Source organism: Penicillium bovifimosum, assembly GCF_028826915.1.
Source record: "Penicillium bovifimosum strain IBT 22155 chromosome Unknown utg000001l_segment0_segment0, whole genome shotgun sequence".
Lineage (NCBI taxonomy): Eukaryota > Fungi > Ascomycota > Eurotiomycetes > Eurotiales > Aspergillaceae > Penicillium > Penicillium bovifimosum.
In genome coordinates, this window is record NW_026622710.1 from 3,024,083 (window position 1) to 3,039,074 (window position 14,992).

The 14,992-nt window shown below is 49.5% G+C and overlaps 6 protein-coding genes across 6 annotated transcripts; 5 read left to right on the plus strand and 1 right to left on the minus strand.

The window, feature by feature from the left end:
- Positions 1–3,465: 3,465 nt before the first annotated feature.
- N7515_001153 (uncharacterized protein) lies at positions 3,466–6,051 on the plus strand (the record flags this gene model as incomplete). Its single annotated transcript, XM_056661897.1, has 5 exons — positions 3,466–3,822; positions 3,884–3,960; positions 4,017–4,887; positions 4,955–5,491; positions 5,854–6,051. The coding sequence occupies 5 exons, from the start codon at positions 3,466–3,468 to the stop codon at positions 6,049–6,051; spliced, it is 2,040 nt and encodes a 679-aa protein (XP_056527063.1).
- Positions 6,052–6,087: 36 nt separating this feature from the next.
- Positions 6,088–7,449, plus strand: N7515_001154 (uncharacterized protein; the record flags this gene model as incomplete). The annotated part of the gene is made up of 1 exon (XM_056661898.1): positions 6,088–7,449. The coding sequence occupies one exon, from the start codon at positions 6,088–6,090 to the stop codon at positions 7,447–7,449; it is 1,362 nt and encodes a 453-aa protein (XP_056527064.1).
- Positions 7,450–7,683: 234 nt separating this feature from the next.
- Positions 7,684–7,881, minus strand: N7515_001155 (uncharacterized protein; the record flags this gene model as incomplete). Its single annotated transcript, XM_056661899.1, has 1 exon — positions 7,684–7,881. One exon carries the CDS (start codon positions 7,879–7,881, stop codon positions 7,684–7,686), a length of 198 nt encoding a protein of 65 aa, XP_056527065.1.
- A 1,433-nt stretch (positions 7,882–9,314) lies between these two features.
- Positions 9,315–9,914, plus strand: N7515_001156 (uncharacterized protein; the record flags this gene model as incomplete). The annotated part of the gene is made up of 1 exon (XM_056661900.1): positions 9,315–9,914. One exon carries the CDS (start codon positions 9,315–9,317, stop codon positions 9,912–9,914), a length of 600 nt encoding a protein of 199 aa, XP_056527066.1.
- Positions 9,915–10,657: 743 nt separating this feature from the next.
- Positions 10,658–11,270, plus strand: N7515_001157 (Zn(II)2Cys6 transcription factor domain-containing protein; the record flags this gene model as incomplete). The annotated part of the gene is made up of 2 exons (XM_056661901.1): positions 10,658–10,870; positions 10,977–11,270. 2 exons carry the CDS (start codon positions 10,658–10,660, stop codon positions 11,268–11,270), a joined length of 507 nt encoding a protein of 168 aa, XP_056527067.1.
- A 1,996-nt stretch (positions 11,271–13,266) lies between these two features.
- N7515_001158 (uncharacterized protein) lies at positions 13,267–14,243 on the plus strand (the record flags this gene model as incomplete). The annotated part of the gene is made up of 4 exons (XM_056661902.1): positions 13,267–13,464; positions 13,519–13,880; positions 13,939–14,128; positions 14,187–14,243. 4 exons carry the CDS (start codon positions 13,267–13,269, stop codon positions 14,241–14,243), a joined length of 807 nt encoding a protein of 268 aa, XP_056527068.1.
- Between the last annotated feature and the right edge of the window lie 749 nt (positions 14,244–14,992).

A 14,992-nucleotide genomic window follows, 5' to 3' on the forward strand; every position in this document is an offset into this window, starting at 1 on the left:
AGCAGTCAACAGTAGACTTCTCCTGGGTATTTAGAGATCAATCTGCGGGGGTTTACGACCTCCGAGCAAATATTTCACATACGCTAAATTATCGCCAGCGGACAAAAATAGATCGTAAACTGCAATACCCTAGTATTCCGGTAGAGGCGGTCTTTTAGGTGTCGAGACGTCGAAGTAGCTAGTGCTTGACAGACCGCGGGGAATTTAAACGACCGCTGAAAGCTCCTTTGTGCTGTGTAAGTCGACAATAAACGCGAGCGATGATTGGTCAAATTGGGGACAGGATGGTGACGTACAATTAGTGCTGAGTAACCCCGGCAAAGTCTGCGAACAGATAATAGCAAAACTAGCATAGTGGGTGAAAAGTGAGGTTGCTTTACTTATTCAGCCGAATATGTTCACTTTGGCAGAGAGTGAGTGCATAAAAGAACCTAAATATTGAGACACGGACTTCATATTCTGACGGACACTTGAACGAACAGTCTTGAACGAACACTATCTTAAACTTCATAATCTGACTAACACTTGAACGAACACTGTCTTGAACGAACACTGTCTTGAACGAACAGTATATTGACCTTCATAATCTGACGGACACTTGAACGAACACTATCTTAAACTTCATAATCTGACTACCACTTGAACGAACACTGTCTTGAACGAACAATATCTTAAAACGAACATTATAACAGTATCATGAACGAACATTACCATGATTTGCTTTTAGTATTTAGTGGAGCCACTAATTAATCAAAGCCTTGTCTACAATTCGCTCGGCCTACAGGCTGGGGAAAGTCTTTATTACCACAGTTAAATAAACATAATTTGGCCCATGTTTCCATTGAGGACAAGACTAACACGATCCGCGCCTGCGTGTATTTTTGCCGTAGGGGGATTCTCTAACAGAAATCAAAGGTGTAAATGATATGGTCAAGCAGAAGATAAAGTTTTGGCTACTTATAGAATGGCCATTTTGAACAGGTTCTAGGTTGAGCCAACCTGATCTGAGCTAAACAGGTTTGAATTAAACAGCTTAAAGCTCGAGCAACTGAATGAATGTGTAGCCTCAAATCTACGTGATCTTATACTTTGACTATACTGGTTTGGATATCACGTAGGCGAGATTATATCTTGTCGTTCTGCGATGATTATTTGCCTCTTTCAGGTATCCTATGCCATTTAAAGGCGGTGTCAATTGCGCGGACACGGGGTGTTTGGACAATATTGACAGTTTTGAGATTTTGAATAGTTCTTGCCAGTTCCACAGACTGTGTAAAATGCCGTGTAAAAATTGAGGGCAGATCTTGGCTTCCTCGGCTCAGATTAAAGCCGAGTAATAGTCTCCAGCACCGCGAAGAGGTGTCTGTCATTTGCTGGAGGGCGGGCAAGAGAAATCTCATCGCAACCCGACCTGGTACTTGATCCAGGATTTGTGCATGGCCAGCGGTCTGCGTGTGGAACTGAATCCGACCTGAGCCGTAAAGGGACATAGCTCAGGATTTCGTACCTGGTACTTGATCCAGGATTTGTGCAAGACCAGCGGTCTGCGTATGGAACTGAATCCGACCTGAGCCGTAAAGGGACATAGCTCAGGATTTCTTACCTGGTACTTGGTCCAGGATTTGGGTTCGTACTACAATGGGTTTACCGTTTGCCATACCCTCGACCTCGATGGGTGGGCTCAGAGCAGAAGGCCACTAGTAGCCACATTCAAACGAGGGGCTAAAAGGAGAAGAGGAAACAACGGTGGAGGGCTTGCCTTTATGCTGGGCCCTATGGGGCCCTGTACATGCCAATAACGCAAAATGGGGCTTTAACCCCAGCGCTGGCGTCCAGCTCCCAATCGGCAGGTCCTAGAACTACGCATCAACGCGCAGTTAACTGAGAGCGCCGTTTTATCCGGAAATTTGTATTGTCATGACAAATGGGCTAACCAAACATGAACTACATGGCTTAAGCCACAATAATGATTCGTCGATGATGTGGCGCTGGGCTAAGCGAAGAGTGATTTGGGCTGTGTGATCCACGCTTGCTGGGGCTGGCCTCTTTTTCGACAACAAGGCCCGCTTTCGCAGGTACAACACTGTGACCCAAATAGTGCATTATGGCGAAGAAACAGCAGAAACGTAACTATACGGAATTTGTGTCATCTTGGGTAAGAATCGTGAACGAGTCTTCTGTTAGTCGTGTGTGAAATAACCATAGCAACGGTGGCAAGCAAAATCCCGATCACAATCGCTCGCTGAAGGTATCAAGAGTATCTCTCTTCGATGGAGGGTCCTAATATCCTTACTCTACGGGACTCCACAGTGATCGCTATTCTTGATATTTTTGGGATCTCTTATTTTTCTTTATTTACAATTCAGTGTCTACTCTTTCAATTCCCTGTGCCCTTTCAGGTTGATGGATAATACCAAGCACCTAGATGGGTTTCCGGCGCCGGCTGTTACTGTTTCTAAGCCTAAAAAGAAGAAGACTGTTATACTTGCGCCCAACGAAGGCAGTATTGCTTTAGAATTACCGCAGGTATCCATGTAGAAGGTGTAATGCCCAGCCGTGCGTAGCGCGGCGTACAAAGTCTGGTGTTCCGTACCTTGACAATAAGCTATCTGCTAGATACAGGAGTGGACATATGTTGTCAGGCTTGGCTGATCTTCCAGATCTCACTGGATAGAGCCATTCATTTATTTTACAGTCACATAGGGTGGATGCGAATAACCCAGTTCATCTTTTGTGGTCTTTTACTAAGTTCCAAAGGGAGAATGCCGTTGGCCGGACCATCTGTCTCCACGGCTATGTGACTCTCCGCTCCACAGGTACTAGATTGGTCCTTTTCCCCTTTCGCCCAATTACTCGTATAGGTCCCGAAACAACGTACAGTTAACCGGGTTCTATAGCCAGGGTTCAACAGTTGATCATAGTTACACTTGCCGAGTAACTCATGTCAATATGCTTATCCGACCTCTGCATCGTTCAAATTTCCTGGCATCTTCTTCGATCCAGCTCGCCACTCATGACCTGTTTATTTGAACAGCTTCTGTGCAATATCGTATTTAATTCTTGTTCTGTCATTCTTTAGCGGCAGTTTCATCTATTCCTTTGTCTAGCTGCAACTGGCCTCATTGAGATGCGTAGTACATAGTGAAGAGGGGAACGCTCGAAGGCTGTGTGCTCTGAGGCACACGGGTCGATTCAGCAAGTACCACCTAGCATAGCATCCGACTAGAGGAACAAAGAGGTTGGGCGCTTGCACACAAGCAGTCAAAATAGGAGATGTGTAGGAGTGTATGTTTGCTAAACTAGGGCTATCTGAGTATTAGACTCCCAAATCTCGAGAATGCTGACGTAAGTGAACAAAGAGTGAACAGGGTAAGTCAGACTGTAGGGGGAGGTCACACCTCCCCACTACAATAGGAAAGGGGCCTTCCTTTGTTGAAAGAGAACAAACACCAGATCGCAGATAAAATGCTCGAGGATCTCCCGAACGAGCTCCTGGAAAATATTGCCGAGTGGGTCCGTATACCATACCTTTCTCCTATGGAATCCGAGCGCATTGCTGACTCCTTAGTTACCCCCCTTGCTCTTCGATCCCTAAGCCATGCCTCTTCGAAACTTTACCATGCTCTGGTCCCTGGAATTTACCGTGTGGTCGTGTTTCGTGCTGCGAGTGAATGGGCTTTGAATGTGCTTAACGTCGATGATTTCTTCAACCATCACTCCAAAAGCGCCAGTCACCTTCTACACACCCGCCACTTGAAGTTTGACGCCCCGATCCATCTCACTCGGTTTAATCGCTGCGCAGCATTCAACATCTTTCGGGCGGTCGGATTGGCCGCTGATCCTTTCGACTATTGGGACCCCCGACGGCGCTAAGGCCCATCAGCAGTTCTTGGAGGACATTGGGGATCAACTTTGCTTGGCCTTCGCACATCTCAGCCCTGGTCTCCTTCGGTCATTCACGTGCGTATCAGACCATCCCATATCACGAATCCCCCTCAGTGCTGATCGGCCACCAGGTGGCGCTTGGGCACATGCCTTCCAGCTGGTGTGTTGGATAGAGAGGGATACCTAATCCAACATCAGGAAAATCTCATCCAACTTTCGTTGGTCACAGATGGCTCCTGTCCCCATGCCGCGGGCCATTTAGGTGGTCTGTGCCAACTATCTTCCCTGGAGGTCATCGAATGGGAAGGTATCCAGCATTCGACGGAGATCGGGCTACTGCAAAAATGTATTAGTCGAAACCAAAGGCGTTTGAGAACACATTCGATTGCATTCAGCGCATCAGCTGGCAGACCGGATTTCTCCCGTCAAGTGCTTGGGCTGCAAGGGTCCACACCCGTGACCACAACACGTGTGGCGGGCCCAGCCCCTACCTTTCTGCCCTCTCTTACGTGCCTAACACTCTCCAAGGCATATCTCCAGAAAAGCACGCAACCGAGTGCTTTGTCGACCTTTGCTGGGTTGAGGTCCTTGAAGTTGCGTGACTGCGTAAACTCCTGCGAGTTGTTGGAAGCACTGTCGCGCTTGCAGAATAAGCTTCAACTGCAGCTATTTGAGCTCTGTTGCGATAATCAGGCGCTTGGCCCCAACAAGGCAAGTTTGGGTCCGGTTGTTGCGTTTTTACTTTCTCTCCAAGACTTGCAGCATCTTTATCTGAAACTTTCCGACTTTGCACACACCCACCAGATTGAAGCCGTGATCCGCCATCACAGCCGGACCCTGGAGACCTTTGTGTTTCATGAAAAACAACTCGCTCCGATTGATAACGAGAGACTGTGGTGGGGTACTCGAGACTTCTGCTCGTCCTGGATATTCGATAAGGCCGAATTGAGGCATCTCAATCGGCTCTCTGCCTTGGCGCTGTGTGCAAACACTTCTTCTGTGGTTAGTTACTTGCGTGGGAGGAGGGTGCAGTAACGAGAAAGAGAGGCGGCTGATCCCTTTAACACAGCGAGCGAGTCTTGAACCGGGTGCGAAAGGCTCCCATCTTCGGGTGCTTCATATTCGACTCACAGGCGTAGATCATCTCCATCGAGACATTCAATTGGAAGTCATCTCGCAGATTCGGGCAGAAGACAGAGACGAGAGATGTCCGTGCGGTTGTTGGAACGGGCTGGCGAGACGGGCCTCCCTTTCCGACCGCGATTTTAACTTTGCGTGTCTCTGGGAAGAACAATCTATCGAGTCCCCACGAACGGGGCCATCGGACGGTTCAGATGTGTCGGAGGCATTCGGCAGCGATTTAGCTGAGATCAAAGAAGCCATGGACTTTGCGGACTGGGCGTTCGGACCGTCCGGCTTACCCAGACTAGAGGTTCTTGCGTTCGGGGACTTTGCTTACGACGAGCGATATCGGAAGCAACGGTTTCTGGCGCGCCGGAACCGCTCAGTGCGATTACGATTGTCCGATCAAAGCCCCCAGATCAGTAAACATTACGGCTGGTTTTTTTGCATTGGCGATATGAACGATCCATCTCTTTGGAGCAACGTAGGTTTGGACGGTAGTAGATTCCTTTCGGCCTGCCCTGATGGTGGTCCGATGGAGTCGCCCGATGACTGGTGATCAGTGTCGGATAGCTGAGGGCTTCCCCACTGCGCCGTTGACATCAGTATCATGCCTGACCGTGATTCCATCAGTCCTTGATTTGGGCAGTTTTCCGCTGTAGTATTGAGTACTCCCAATAGAATCGTTACTGCTGCTGTACGGTACCATTTGCCAGTAACTCAAACTCTCGGTCCCAAGGCCCGCGGGCGTTGGATTTGGATGTCCCATCGAATTTTTGAAACGAACCGATCGAAGAGGACATTGTCTCCCCATGTGCCGATATGACCAGGGAACAACTTGTTCAGGATTGTCCTATAAAGATCGACCCGACACACATCAGTCCCAAATGGTGGGGTGTCAATGTCAAGATCACTGCAACGTCCAAGGAATTGCATCTAAACACCTTCATGGTCGAACAGATCAAAGGTATATGCATCTTGCCCATGTATGATGAAGAACTCCTCTATGTGTTCCAGGAGCAGTTCGAAGGATGGACTGAATAGATGTTCAAACGTGTCCATCATGCATATCTTCGCGCGATGAACAAGGTTCTTCGAGAGGGTGGCATTAACACCGGACCTATCACTAGGCCGGTACCCCCCCAATTTGTTGCCCTTCTTCAGCACGAGGATCTAGAGGTAATGCCGGGATACAGCAAAGTCTACTTGCTGAAAACCGACATCAACCCACGGTCTGAGGCGTACCCAGTAAGCCTCAGACTCAAAAGAGGAGGTAGAGTGACCACCGTGGAGGAGGAAGAGCCCCAGCACCATAGAATCGAAGATGGAACCCTTCGACGAGACCATGAGGAAATACCAGTGAAAGCTGAGATCCCCCGGGCAATGCCGATACCCCCCCGACCGAGTGAGACCACATCTCCAACCGGAGACCATGACCCATCCGGTACCCTCCCTCCAGGGCGACTCATGTTGAACACGTGCTTCCATCTGGGGATTGCCCCAGGACAATTCCATGCTGTGTTCCCGATGATTCTCACCGGAAACGAGGAGGAATTTTACCTCCACAACATAGACCGGCGGGATGACTTCAGGACCCAGTACATGAAGCTGAAGTCGCATTTCGATACTACTGTTAACCACGAGCATTATTTCACGGAGTGGACGACGATTAGTTTCATGAAAGTCCGAGAGGAGAACCCAGAGAAGAGTCTCCATGAGGTGCTGCAGATTCTGCTGGACAAGATGCGCCGATGTCAAAGAGCTCTTGGTCCTGATTACGAAGGAGAGCACCAACTGCACACCTCGGTAATCAAAGCATGTCGAGGAGTTTCAGAGCTCGAACACGCGCTCTACAAGCCTGCCAAGACCTGTGAACAGTTGTTTTCCGACCTTCGATCATCAATCGAGACATCGTTAGTTCGCAAGCAATCAGCGAATTACATGGTCGACGGCAACAGCCAATTCTACTTAGACCGGAAGTACAAGAAAAATGGCAACAGCTCACGAGGAGCATTTCAGGGACATCGCGGAACCGGCTCGCGTTACAGGGATGAGCATCCGGGCCAAAGAAGAGGATGGAGGAAGAAATGCTTCGTCTGCCAAAAGGAAGGATGCAGGTCAACAAGGCATTCTCCCGAGGAAAGAAGGAATGCGAAATCTCAGTTCCTGATGCATGCCGAGTTCACCGGATCAACCGGTGACAGCTTCACGGCATACCTGACCGAATTCGAGGGACATGAGTCTGATGATGACCCAGTGTCCGACTATGATGACGAAGACAATGAGAATCAGGTCCTCGCGTCCGTACACCTGACAAATCGTGCATTCATCCACAGGATGACCGGGGAGGATGCATTCACTGAGACTGCATCGCAACCAGCAAGCCAGTTTATGCGGATCAGGCTCCAACATAAAATTGTCAACGGCCCAGAATCAGTCTGAATCAGCGGAATTCAGTGCGTATCGGACGGATTAAATGAGATCTATTTTGGGAGTCGTCAGGGCCGCAGTCGCAACATGGACTCACTGCTATATAACCCTAAGCCGCTGATGTCTTCAAATAATCTCACCACATACATCCATCAATAGCCCGAAGACACAATGAGCAACTCAACGGAACACTCGTCCGAATACTGCACGCTGGACCTTTGTCCAATCACCGAAGCATAGGTAGGATCATAACTCAACGTACTTTTCCGAGACAACACCCAGATACGGAGAACATGTCACATTTGTTGCCAATGCCTGCTGGCAGTCTGTACTCAAGCCTGTATAGTTGGTGAACATCTGGGTACCAGGGAATTGCTGCGCCCAGGACAGAGACAGGAGAACCGCCAGCGCAGCCAACAGTGCCATAATCCGCAATGCTGCCATTGCGATATGCCAGTCGAAGCTCTACCAAAGGCGAAAAGCGAACTGCGAAGACCTTGGAAAAACCCCTTTTTTGCTCAAGGTGGGCGAGGCAATAGTACTACTATTTAGCCAGCCGGGGGGTGTACTAGTCTTTCTTAGCTCGTTCTAACCGGCTCGGGTGGAATATCCGAAATTCAGAAAGTTGCCCTAACTAGGGACCCTACCGGTATACTAGGTTATGGAAGCGAGTGTCTTGAGGCTTCACTTCCATCATTTTGAAACTCCCGTTCATGCAGCTAGTACGTGGGCTATTTCCATGCATGTTATGAGAGATTAACCTTATTCAGCGGCGTGGATATAGATCCATGTGAAAAGTTGAAGCTCTCGAGTAGCCCTTACGTATTTAGACTAGTTAGTTAGTTAGTTAGCGGTTTTCAGGTTAAGTAGCACTTGGGATTTCCTTCTCAATCTCTTTCTGCGGATCCACATTTCAAGCCTTACGGAGGCCATTGTTGAACACTACCGGAAAATAGATGCCCTGGAAGCGCAGGTGGCGGCTCTGCAAGCAAAGCTGGATGTTGTATGCGGTAACAAGGAAGCGGCTAATGCAGGGCGCAGATCGGGTGGCCGCAGACGCCAGGCACCATGAAGACAGCCCCATATCCTCAGAATCCATCAATGTAAATTTAGGGGATTGATATAGCCACTCGCCCACTCCCCCCTTGGATCATTCGACCGCCCCCCCCCATCTGCCTGAATTTGGCCTGATTTCCCGCTTACATCAAGGCATTAACTGACCGCTTTCCTCGCCGCCTCCTGGTCAAGCATTGGGATTTCACAAGTACTGCAGCGGTACCTACAGTTACTATGTAAAGTACTAGCAAAACTAAGTCACTCTGAAGTCCATAGGGAACGAACAATTCAATACTGATTGACCCTCCAATTTATTCATATGGCAGCTCTAAGTTGCTAAAAGGCCTCTAACTACTGTGTGCCGTGCTAAGTGGCTAGCGCACAAGCGTGGATATGAATCGCAATTTCCAGGTTTCACCGTTTCTGTATCTGAATTTAATTCTTTAATTTCCTCGGCAAGCTACGGAAGATTCAATGTCGTTCTCATTCTCTTCCCGAGTTTTCCTCAGAAGCTCAACATACCTGTTCAGCACCCCTGCGAAGAGAACACTCTCTAGCATTACATCTTTGTCTACGTGCTGCACTGGACAAGCCGTCTTCGCCTCACGGTTAGAGAAAATACCATACTGGGGCACCAAGCCAAGGACTCAACGATTTCCCCGGGTCAGGAGGGAATCACTACCTCGACCATTTTCATCCACATCAGCAACCATGGTCATTGAAGACTCCAAGAGAACCCCATGGCGTCGATTGCAGGAAAACACGGCTGACCTCATTGAGAGAAATTTGGAGAAGGACGGGTTCCATTACTGGGTATTACCATGTACCGAACCACCTACAAGAGCGACGCGGACTGGGCGAAATTCCTCGATCGATTCATGGGCAGTGTCCGCACAGAACTGGAAAGCCACGACGGGCTCGACATGTTGGATTCCTTTCGGCCTGTTGTGATGGAAGACGCGCGCCGCTTTGACGGGGCCACGCCTGATCAAATACGGGACGCTTTCAAGGAGTGGGCGAGGGTGGCTTGCGAGACGGAGCATGGGGTGCCATACAAACGTGCGGAGTTGGCGTACTCGGCCCGATATCGGCTGTGTATCATGGTTGACGAGGAGGCGTTACAGTCTGTGCTGGATATACCGACCGAGGACTTGGAACAGTATAATACTACTGGATTTGTGATTCTGATCAATGGGAGGTGGTCCCCAGAGTGGGACCCCGAAGAATTGGCTGCAGAATTGGCTGCAGGAGGGGGGCTAGACGATGGTCACGAGCCAGTGTACGGCTGTACGTTGGGCGAGGTTGGCTGGATGAAGGTTAGATATGGTCAGGCGCAGACTGGAGCCTCCTCACTCATGACTCCTGATGGGAGTTGGGACCTTGAGTATCGACGGCCACCGGCAATTGGTTTTGTCTTTTGAGCGGAGACCGGTCCCAACGCCGGAGCGATGTATTTTCTGGACAAGAAAGCGCCAAATATCCGGATCCTCATGAGCTCATTAATATGCATAAGAAATGCATAGAGGAGGTTTCCGTCATCAGGACCAAATGTGGTCTTACTCCTGAACGGGCTGACGAGTTGATGTACTTCTGGACATAGAAGAAGTTGTTGGTACCATATTCACTTGCGAGGGATGACCACATGCTTTCCGGTTGAGCCGGTTGCTGGTATTTGCTCAACGTTGACGCGATTTCGGATGACACAGGCTCCTTGATTGCATGTGCCCCAATCGTCTTGAGCGTCTCCAGATGCGTATAGTATCTATGGTCTTCTGGGAGACTACCGGCTCAAATGAAGCTTTTGCGCCTATTGATCAGTTTTATCGGAAAGTTTCCATCCGATCCTGTCGCAGAAGAGCGCGCTTGGCCATAAATTGAGTCAATATATACGACGAAGATGGTGCCTCAACATGATTATTATGGGCTACTGCAAAACAAGCTTGTTGTACTATGCGGGGCCCGCGAAGGGAGAGAAGACGGCTTCTACGACAGCTCAAGGAGATTTACGTGCAAGTCGGGATGGCGGAAGCAGAGTGCAGAGGGCTCCGCTACCAGGCCATCAAAGTTATGGCCCTTAGCGTTTTACTTGAGTCATTGAGCAAGAGATCTACTGCTGTATCCAATGGTGTGTCTGGAGATCATCGTTCAGCGCGGATTTGAAATCATGCCGAATCTACTGAGGAACACTGCTCTCGTGATGGACCGCCTGTGCAACAATTCTTCCAGGCCCATTGCGCCTCGCGGCGTGCCTCGTGGCCACGTTCGTGGTGCCGCAGGTCGTCAACCCCCTGAATACCCTGGAGGGGCCCCTCCTGATGACAGCAGGATGAAACGGGCCTCGACGGCCTGCAGGGGGTGCCAGAAGCGTCGAACAAGGGTACGCAACTCCTAACCCTAACTCTACCCCTCATAGCCACTTGCACCCTTCTCCGTATTCCACGGTTGCTCAAATACACATCTGACATTCGTTATTCGCGTGACAGTGCACTGGAGTTCCATGTTCAGAGTGCATTAGGCGTAACCGGGAGTGTATCTTCGATGAACTGGCTGACAGGCGCCGCAAGGCCTCTGCGCGACGGATGCAGGAGGAGCTGATCGGTCTGCAAGAGTTCTTGGTTCAGTTACTGGGCGTGCTTCGCGAGGGTAACAACGCCGAAGTGCAGTATCTTGTCAACGCCATTCGCTCCGGGACTTCGACTCAGGATATCGACCTTGCGATCCGGCGGCTTCTCGCCTATAATCCCAGTCTCCGATTTACCCGCCAAATGAACTCCTAGTCCTAGTCCTGCTGGACCGAGCTTGCGGGTTTACAGCAGCGTCTCGAGGCGCTTGCTATGCATACGATGAGACCCTCACATCCTTTCCCTCCTTACTACCACACAAATTTTTTCTGCACTGATATTCTCGGTATACACTCTCTCGTTCTGCGACTCTGCCTAGTTCTGCGGCACCATTTAGTGCTGCGGCAACTTTCGGGAGCGATCATAGAAGTCGGCTTCCTGGTCTGGGTCTCCTGAAATCCGGAAACATCACGCGGCCGATAGCCGCTATTGCGATAAGCCAGCAGGAGACGAGCCGTTGGGCTAGAGCTTGGAGAGCGCGGCAGAAGCATGCTCCTTGACTTCTGAGCCGGACCAGATCGGGCCAGGTCGGATCATGTCGGGTCGGGCCGGCCCTGCGTACCACCAGAGCACCCGACTCTACACCTGGAATTTGATGCCTTAGACATCAGTGACTAAAGCAGGTTGAAATAAAAGCTGGCCGCGGAGCTGGGGGGTGCTGAGGTATTACCAACACACGTGATTATGACTCACCCTAGAGAGTTTGCAGGGATGTGGTGATGTTTGGCCAATCGATTTCAACCCTCCCTTTTCGGAGGGCAGCGGTTAAACAGCTGCTTGTGTTCATCTGTTTGGGTCCTAGGTTTTGGCCTGGCGAGCAGTTGCTTCTTCACTGGCTGCCATTCTCCTCTGCCTACGTATCAATCGTTGATCGCTATTGACCATCGATTTGGGCCCCCCCATGTCCACCTATGTTGATATCTGCTGCTAATCTGAATGATCATTCGTATCATCAGTTGCTTTTTCGTCGGTCACCGCTTTCCTCCCTCCCATTGACCGAGTTTTCCCTGCCCTCGATTTTGTGCCCATCCATTAATCAACAACACCCGGTACGTACTCTTCCCCCGTTCGATCCATTACTTTCCCTCCAAAGGTTGAGGGTGGAACGTAGCAGTATGGTTACTATTCACTTCTGTTGACTTCTCCGTTAAACCCGGTTAAGATTCCAGCAGCATGTACTTTATGGATGTCGTTGATTCCCCTTCTTTGATCGCCAACGCTGGTTGACTACCTCAAGATACAAGACGTAGCGCGAGGAAGTAAAAGAGAAGCTTTCTCACGTTAAGGGGAACCTAGATAGGCTATGTGCGTCCGTCACTCATCGTATATGCTTCATGTATACCTGATGAGCTACTGCGCACAAAGCGCACGTCAGTGTAGTCAACATCGATCCTTCCCCGACCGCTGAGAGATATCAAGTTGTATATGATGAGACAACGCCATGCGCAATGAATAGTTGGGTCATAGCGCTGGAGTCCGGTGTGAAATCCCGTGCATTAGCGCGAGGCTGTGTCTGGTCTCTCACAAGAAACCTGGAGCCGCATACTCAGCTATGGGGCGGTCATATTCGACCAAAATTTGCTGAAGGGAATTTCTCAGCCTCACAATAACTCGGTGTCTCGCAGTTCATTTATCGACCTGGATGTTTCTCGCAACAATCCGTCCAACTTGACCTTCAAAATATCTTTTTTGCACATCAGCGAAGATGGATGAGCTTCGGGTACCAGAAAGAGCTTTTACGGTGCCAAGTCGTCTAGAGGATGCTGGACCTAACGACGATGAGAATATTCTCATTCCACATTACGTACCCGCGTCGCAAAATCGACCCCTCCGCCATCCTTATTTGATTCAAAAATTCTTCTCACTTTTTATACTCGAAGAGCCTTCTTTACCCGTCACTAATACACGCGATGTTCGCAACCCCCGGCTTGGACAAGGAATACCCTTACTCCACTTGGGACGGAATTCACAAAGGAGTCTCCGTGGTCGAACAATACCCTCCAACCGCCCAAGTGGCCCTGAAAATAGAAATCGTCACAGTCGAAGAGCGGACGAGCAAGGGCCAAGCGTTGAGCCTGAGTTCATTGTGGCAGACGGCCGCGAGGCCGTCCACAGTGCTCGCAAAAATGCCTTGGCAAATCAATTACAGTCAATGCTTGGAGATGGAACCGATGCCTTTGTTCTCCTTTGTTTGGGGAAAGAATACCAGTCTTCAATTATTCCAGTCCCAATCTCCTATTCGGCTCCCGAGACTGTCATATGGAGAGAGATCAGACAAGCCTGGATTGCTCGAAGAGGTTGGAGAAGATATGTCTCTTTCCTTGGCGTCAATCGCGTCGACCTAGTCGAGGTATGCCCCAAGGATAGGAGATTCGACTAATCATTGGACTGACAGATGTTTTAGATTTCTATTGCTGGCATGAACTTACGAAAACCTCGTGGCTCTGGTGGAGCTGCGGAATTTGTAGGGATGTATACGAAAAAAGATTTGCAAAACGAGAAGAAGCGATTGGAGCGTATCATCGATAACTACCGGCAGCAGGATGACCCATGCCAATACAATCTATCCACAGGAAGTGTAGATTGTTGGGAAACCTGTATGTCATCTATAATAGACGTGGAATGCCCGGAGAAGGTGAAGTACGATGCCGAGCGGCAACTTGAAAACCTTGAAACGCATCGACTTATGACCCTTGCGTTTTCTGATCCCGAACTCGCATCCTTGAATGACTTTCTCCAAGGCGAGAATGTGGTTTATGGACACAAGTCAGTGTTTAAGGAAAAGTATCATCCCCAGAGATGCTGTCTAACATTGGACTCATAGGGACACTCTCGCACTGATGAACGAGTGGCATTGCCCAAAACTTCGAGAGATGAAATTCCGTGGGGTCTTGGTTGAAGAAAATTGGAAATTTGAGTCGCATTATATTCTATTGCCTTTGGCTATGTCTCTGCTTTTCGGCACTGTCATTGTGGCCAAGTTTACCTTCGGTGAGTGGGGAACGGCTTGGAATGTAGGCTGTTTCTTTCTCGCTCTGGCGTCTCTGTGGTGCGGGTGTACTAAATACTCAGTCGGTTGACTCCATTGACTCGGATAATGGCGGACGGTCTCTGGACGAGGGCTTATAAACAGTTTGACATGTGGAGCTAGTATACTAATCATGCTGATCGATCTAAATTGGAGGTTGGACCGCACTGTGACATACATTGCCGTTCTAGTTTCTCTCTCTTGAGGATTGGAATGCCTGGATGACCATTTGTCAACACTGGATTTAGGCTGTTCGTTTCAAGGCCAGTAGCGACGCTGATTCCCCCATATCGCGACGTATGGAGCTGTGGTATCCGAGTAATCTGGAACTTCCGACAATTGGCAAATGGCCTCCCAATAGGATCATGGGATAGAGTGCTGAAATACGAGTATATGACATTGGAAGTAGTGGAAGGGCTGGTAACATGTGTTGAGGAACATGCCATGCGGAGGGGTAGATAATGACCTATGGGGGAGCACATAGAATTGAGATGACCAGCTGTTCATCTCGTATGCTCCAATGGTCCGGTTCGCTTCGAGGGTCATGTAGTTTGACAACCACAGCTATATTCGCCTGCAGTTATGATAGCCAAAAGTATGCGTTGCGGCGAGCTTGCGACACCAAATCGGATTGCATAACCTTAAAGCTTATAAAAATAGAAAATCGCAGGAATTTGCTGGTTCAACGCTCTATAGGTAAAGTGGGCATTGCGAAGTATTGGTCCAGCAAGAGTGTCTCCACCTGAAATCACGTGCACCATCCTTTACCCCCAGCATCCCCAGATCTATCATAAAATTTACTTCAGCCTCCATGAAGCAGCAGTTGGTCTAGACCTAAACGGGCTGTGGC